The sequence below is a fragment of the Babylonia areolata genome, chromosome 32 (genome assembly GCF_041734735.1).
Source record: "Babylonia areolata isolate BAREFJ2019XMU chromosome 32, ASM4173473v1, whole genome shotgun sequence".
Classification (NCBI taxonomy): Eukaryota; Metazoa; Mollusca; class Gastropoda; order Neogastropoda; family Buccinidae; genus Babylonia; species Babylonia areolata.
In genome coordinates, this window is record NC_134907.1 from 3,021,010 (window position 1) to 3,028,509 (window position 7,500).

General features: G+C 43.9%; 1 protein-coding gene across 2 annotated transcripts in view; it reads right to left on the reverse strand.

Annotated features, from left to right (window-relative positions):
• Positions 1 to 7,500, reverse strand: part of LOC143276567 (cubilin-like) — a 168,401-nt gene that overhangs the window by 80,159 nt on the left and 80,742 nt on the right. For both annotated transcript variants that reach the window (XM_076581155.1, XM_076581156.1), the window contains exons 28-32: positions 7,332 to 7,500; positions 4,897 to 5,053; positions 3,408 to 3,589; positions 2,711 to 2,870; positions 1,125 to 1,306 (exon numbers count right to left, since the gene is read on the reverse strand). The exon at positions 7,332 to 7,500 is cut by the window's right edge and continues 13 nt beyond it. In XM_076581155.1, the coding sequence (XP_076437270.1) occupies positions 1,125 to 1,306; positions 2,711 to 2,870; positions 3,408 to 3,589; positions 4,897 to 5,053; positions 7,332 to 7,500 (850 nt within the window). The remainder of the gene's footprint in view (positions 1 to 1,124; positions 1,307 to 2,710; positions 2,871 to 3,407; positions 3,590 to 4,896; positions 5,054 to 7,331) is intronic.

The window sequence follows — 7,500 nt, forward strand, 5'->3', positions numbered from 1 at the left end:
ACATACGCACGTTAAAAATCCTGTAATCCATGTCAGCGTTCGATGGGTTATGGAAATAAGAACATACCCAGCATGCACACCCCCGAAAGCTGAGTGTGGCTGTCTTCATAGCGGGGTAAAAACGGTCGTACACGTAAAAGCCCACTCGTTTACATACGAGTGAACGTGGGAGTTGCAGCCCACGAACGAAGAAGTATTGCGTTGCTTTACTCTGTTGTCAAAACAGATTTCTTCTGCTCTCTGTCTCTGTCTCTCTCTACCGGCAGGGTGAGCGCGTCGCTACACTGTGTGTGTGTGTGTGTGTGTGTGTGTGTGTGTGCGTGTGTGTGTGTGTGTGTGCGTGTGTGTGTGTGTGTGTGTGTGTGTGTGTGTGCGTGTGTGTGTGTGTGTGTCTGTGTGTGTGTGTAAGTGTGTGTGTGCGTGCGCGTATGTATGTATGTATGTAGTATGTATGTATGTATGTATGTGTGTGCGTGTGTGTGTGTGTGTGCGCGCGCGCGTGCGTGTGTGTGTGTTTAGTTGTGTTAGACACATTCTAGTCTGTAAACGTAATGTTGATGTAATGTTTTATGTAAAAAAAACCCACACGAAAAACTTTTCTAAAGTACTTGGAGCAGATTTCTGAATAGCGTGCTGTTGTGTGCTACACAGTGGAGTGTTGGTCTTGAAGTAACACGTCCGCCCAGGAAGCGAGAAAATCTGACTGCACTGGTTCCAATCCCATAGTCGCCAGTATTTTCTCCCCCTCCACTAGACCTTGAGTGGTGGTCTGGGCGCTAGTCATACGAATGAGACGATAAACCGAGGTCCCGCTTGCAGCATGCCCTTAATGCACGTAAAAGAACCCACTGCAACAAAAGGGTAGAAAATTCCACTTGGATAGGAAAAAAACAAATAAAACTGCACGCAGGAAAAAATACAAAAAAAGGGTGGCGCTGTAGTGTAGCGACGCGCTCTTCCTGTGGACAGCAGCCCGAATTTCACACAGAGAAATGTGTTGTGGCGAAAAGAGCAATACAATACAATACAATACAATACAGTAAGTATCCACAATACAATACAATACAATACGTATCCACAATACAATACAATACAACACAATAAGTATCCATTATCAGTGTTACCTCCACTTTGTCAAAGCTGCAGTTTTGGTGTGTCTCCAGGTCAAAGTCGTTGAAGGTGAGTGTGATTGAGTAGCTGTTGTTGACTGTGATCCACCACTCGCACACCCTGGAGTGGTGGTAGCCGTTAGGGTAGTTGGGGGTCGTGAAGTTTCCGCCCAGGCCAGTCAACATCCCTCCACATCCTGTTGTTATCAGCGATACTCATGTGATGTGATGTGATGTTATGTGATGTGATGTGATGTGGTGTGATATGATGTGATGTGGTGTATGTGATGTGATGTGATGTGGTGTGGTGTGATGTGGGGTTACGTGATGTGATGTTACGTGATGTGATGTGATGTGATGTGATGTGATGTGATGTGGGGTTACGTGATGTGATGTGATGTGATGTGATGTGGGGTTACGTGATGTGGTGTGATGTGGTGTATGTGATGAGATGTGACGTGGTGTGATGTGTAGTGGTGTGGTGTGGTGTGGTGTGATGTGATGTGGTGTGATGTGATGTGATGCTACGTGATGTGATGTGATGTGTGAAGTGATGATATGTGATGTGATGTGATGATATGTGATGTGATATGATACGATATGATATGTGAAGTGATGATATGTGATGTGATGTGATGTGGTGTGGTGTGATGTTATTTCATGTTATGTGATGTGATGTTATATTATATGATATCAAATCATATTATAGTACATCATATTATATCATATTTTGTCATGTCATGCCATGTCATATAATACCATATATCATATTGTTTCATGCGATATGATATGATATATAATCTATATCATATTATATCACTGTATTCTATAGTACTATATTACATTATATCATATTATGTCAATTTTATATCATACAAGTTTTTTCATATCATGTTATATGTTATTACTGTACTCATGCTATATTACATCAGTTACAATGTCTTATTAAAGTTAATATTTGCAATCTTTTCTATGACTACCTATGTCATGTTTAAGGTTGCATTTTAAATCAAGCTTCATATATTTATGTGCTGTGAAATGTCCATGATTGTTAAGCTGCGCCTGGTTTGATTTCCTCTTATCAGATCTTTTCTTTCCCACCCACCCACACCAACTCAAGATTAAAACAGAAAAGGTGGGTGCTTTTCTGATTGAAAGAGTGTATCTCCCGCTTGGAGAGTCATGCCCAGTTATGTAGCGGTATGCTGTACATCCCTCCCCTGTTATTTGAAGATTTTAGCAGTTGGTGTGTGCGCACAGTTCCAAACTCTTGGATAAAGGTGTATATCTGAAAGTCAGGGAATCGCTTATACATAAATCCGTATAATCCGGAAATCCACACAATCCGGAAATACTCATGATACGGAAATCCGTACAACCTGGATATCCTACAAACCGGAAATCCGTACAATCCGGAAATCCTCCTCCACACACAACCTGCACAATCTGGAAATCCGTACAATCCGGAAATCCTCCTCCACACACAACCTGCACGATCTGGAAATCCGTACAATCCGGAAATCCTCCTCCACACACAACCTGCACGATCTGGAAATCCGTACAATCTGGAAATCCTCCTCCACACACAACTGTGCACTGACCATTGGTGATATACTGCAGCCTGAAGCCTCCATAGGTGACGGAAGAATCGGTGACAAAGTTGATGCGCACTTTGTCGGTGGAGGAGGTGAGGGGAGCGGGCACATTGTTGTGACAGAACCTTCCCAGAGAGGGGGAGCTGGGGCTCTCTCCATCCAGAATCTGTCAGCACACACACACACACACACACACACACACATGCACACACACACAATGTATATACATTGACACACACACGCACATACACACACATACAATGCAAACACATATGCATACACATGCGCACACAAGCACATGTTCACAGATGCACACAAACGCACTCGCCCCCCAAATAAAAACAACACACACACACACATTGAGTTGGTCTTTGGAAGCAGACTACCCTGATAAAAAGAGGTGTGGGTGAGATATTGTCAAGCCCACCCATCCAAAGGGCTTTACAGCTGAAGTGACAAAAACGCCTCCTTCCACCACCCCACCACACACACACACACACCATCACCACCACACTACACACGCACAAACACATACACACACAACCACTACACCCACACAACCACCACAACCACGCACACACACGCACCACCACACCCCCTACACACCACCAGCACACAAACACATACCACCACCACGCGCGCGCACACACACACACAAACCACCACTACATCCCCCCTCCCCCAGCACACACACAAACCACACCTCCAAGTAATCGAAGATACAGCCAGAGCCGGACTCGAGGTGGAAGGCGACGAAGGAGATGTTGATGGTGTTGCCCTCCGTGGTGTCGATGATCCAGGAACAGTTGAGGTTGTTGTGGTACGTCTGTGGATAGTTGGGGCTCTCTATGGCCCCGCTGAAAGCCGTCAGACGGGCGCGGCAGTCTGAGGAACAAGAACAACCCAGGTCAGTTCAGTTAAAAACTACTCAAGGAGGCGACCGAAACGGGATGACACGTGCCATAAATGGTATACCAGGAGCATGTGCGACCCCGAAACGGGATGACACGTACCATAAATGGTATACCAGGAGCATGTGCGACCCCGAAACGGGATGACATATACCAGGAGCGCGACCCCGAAATGGGATGACAGGTACCATAAATGGTATACCAGGAGCATGTGCGACCCCTAAACGGAACATGACATCGTAACATACAGTACTTTTTTTTTCATTCCCGATACGGGATCACTCTTGCCATAGACATTTTCATTTTCTCAAGGAGGCGTCACTGCGACATACACGCTACACCACATCTGCTCAGCAGATGCCTGGCCAGCACCATAACCCAGCGTGTTTAGGCTTTAAGGCGAACGACAATATATCGCGTGGGGTGGTGGTCGAGTGGTAACGCGTAAAAGAAATTAAAACAAACGCCAAACTGGATTGTGAAGCAAACTTTCATGAGTTAAAAAAAAATTATCTACTTATTTTAATATCAATCGTAAGAAATTGTCAACGACATCTTGATATGATCTCTCCAGGAAAGTTTGGTAACTCAAAAGCTTTGAAGCCTCACATTCAAAACGATACCTACATTTGAAATGTTTTCTTCGTAGCAAAGATCATAAGTGTCCATATCAATTTATCAATCAATCAATCAATCAAAGACGGGCGCAATGGCCGAATGGTTAAAGCGTTGGACTTTCAATCTGAGGGTCCCGGGTTCAAATCTCGGTGACGGCGCCTGGTGGGTCAAGGGTGGAGATTTTTCCGATCTCCCAGGTCAGCTTTATGTGCAGACCTGCTAGTACCCCCTTCGTGTGCATACGCACGCAGAAGATCAAATATGCACGTTGAAGATCCTGTAATCATGTCAGCGTCCGGTGGGTTATGGAAATAAGAAAATACCCAGCATGTACCCCACCGAAAACGGAGTATGGCTGCCTACATGGAGGGGTAAATAAACAAAAACGGTCATACACGTCAAATGTTACATGTCTGTCTACGTGTGTGTGTGTGCGTGCCTGAAACCTGATTGAATAGCACAGGAAACGAATGATGAGCGCCCAATGGCAGCCGTCAGTCGGCTAAACCCAGGTAGGCAGCCTTTTGTGCAAATGACCCCGTGTTTGTAAAGCGCTTAGAGCTTGGTCTCCGACCGAGGATAGGCGCTATATAAGTATTCATATCAGCCAATCAATCAAACAAGTGTTACACAAAGACTGACATGAGACTGCCACGCCCATACCCGTGGTGTAGGAGGCCCGGAAGCCACGCCCACTGACGGAGGCGTCCGTGCGGTACTTGACCCACAGCCTGCTGGCTGTGGAGTTGATGGGCGGTGGCACGGTGGTCCCGCACAGTCTGTTGCCGATCTGCCGACCCGAGGGTCCATTCTCCCGGATCTGAGCACCACGAAACAGGAAGCAGAGCGATGCCAGACTATGCGGCACAAGACATGGGGTTCGATACGATGTGATACGATGTGATGCACTACAATACAACATGATATGTTACAATAGGATGCATTACGATGCCATACATTACTACACAATGCATATGCAATACAAGAGACACTGCAATGTGATGCCAAATACAATATATATGATAGTCAGTCGTGTCCGACTATGACTATCAGAACAGTTGAGGAGGCAACTGCTGTTCTGACTATTTGGGCTTGAATTTGATTAGAGTGGAGAGTGTCTTACCCAAGTACATCCCAACTCTCTCGGCCAAGAGGGTTTTAGGACAGTCGGCGTTGGGATGGTTCCCAAAGGCCAACTAGCCCACAAGGCTGCAGCACTAAGAGTTAGTGCAGTTTTGCCTCCTAGTTTGAGTCAGTCTTTCACAAAAGACTAAGCTGTAAATGGTTTCCCACTGACTGGAGAAACCATTGATAATACAGCTCTCACTTTACTGTTATACAATATACTACAATATACTACAATACGACATGATATATTACAATAGGATACATTACGATAGCAAACATTGCAATACAATGCAAGACGAAACTTATATACGACAGTATATATAATGCGAAGCAACACAGTACAACATGACCCGATACGATATCTCACAACAAAAACCGCAATCCAACACTTTAGGGTATATTGCAATACAAAGCACAATACGATACTTTACGACATTACAATACAAAACAACATGATATGATATATTACAATACAACAAAACACAATCCAATATAACATGATACAATATAATTATTTCGATGAAAAAAAACACACACACCCAAAACCAAACAAAAAACAAAACAACAACAACAAAGAACAAAACGAAAAACAAAGCAATACGACATGATACAAAATATTACAATACAAAAAACAATACAATACGACATGATACAAAATATTACAATACAAAAAACAATGCAATACGACATGATACAAAATATTACAATACAAAAAAACCCCAATGCAATACGACATGGTACGATATATTACAATACAAAAAAACAATGCAATACGACATGGTACGATATATTACAATACAATAAAACAATGCAATACGACATGGTACGATATATTACAATACAATAAAACAATGCAATACGACATGGTACGATATATTACAATACAATAAAACAATGCAATACATGATACGATATTACAATACAAAATGATACTGCTGCTGCAGCTACAACTACTACTACTATTACTGTAGCTGCTGTTGCTACAACAACTACTACTGCTACTGCTGCTACAACTATTGCTGTCGCTGCTGCTGCTACAATTGCTACTGCTGGTGCTGCTGCTACTTCTACATCTACTACTACTGTTGCTGCTGCTCCTACCACTACACTACACTACACTACACTACACTACACTGCACTGCACTGAACTACATTGCACTACACCACACCACACCACACCACATCATACTACACGACACTACGCTACACTACACACCACACCACACCACACCACACCACACCGCACCGCACCGCACCACACTACACTACCCTACACTACACAACACCACATTACAAACACAAAAGAACAGAATGTAACAGAACAAAGTAGAATAGAATAAAATAGAACACAAGCAGCTCACCTCCACGTAATCGAAGCTACACCGTGAGTGTCTGATTAGGTCCATGTTTTGAAACACTACACTACACTACACTACACTACAAAATGACTCACCTACAAGTAATCGAAGCTATATCGTGTGTGAGAGTCGAAGTCCATTGTTTTGAAACAATTCAACAATACCATACAATACTATAAGATACGATACAATACATTACGATACGATACGATAAGATGCAATACGGTACGATACAAACACTACACTACACTACAAATACAATAAAATATAATACGCTATACTACACTACAAGCATCTGACCTTGTAATCAAAGCAACACCGTGAGTGAGTCTTCATGCCTTGAAACAACAGTACAGTACAGAACAGTACAACATACGACAGTACAATACAGTTCAATACAAGACAGTAAGTGATAAGGAACTCTAGGGAGAGCTGCACAGTACAAGGTCTTCAGAGAAGAAGCCCCCTCAGTCAAGTGTTTCGGCCCTTAACTCCTTACACTGTAAGGGGGCCGGGCCGCACCCAGGTCGTGACTCCTGGATGCCCAGCCCAATACAGTACAGTACAGTACAGTACAGTACAGTACAGTACAGTACAGTACAGTACACTCACCTCCACGTAATCGAAGCGACACCGTGAGTGTCCCTCTAGGTTCATGTCATTGAAGACCAGGCTGATGGCGCTCCCTGCCGAGCCCTGTATGGTCCAGATGCACATGGCGTTGTGTGTGTACGGATTCGGGTAATTGGGCGAGATGAAGCTACCCGTGGGTGTCGTCAGG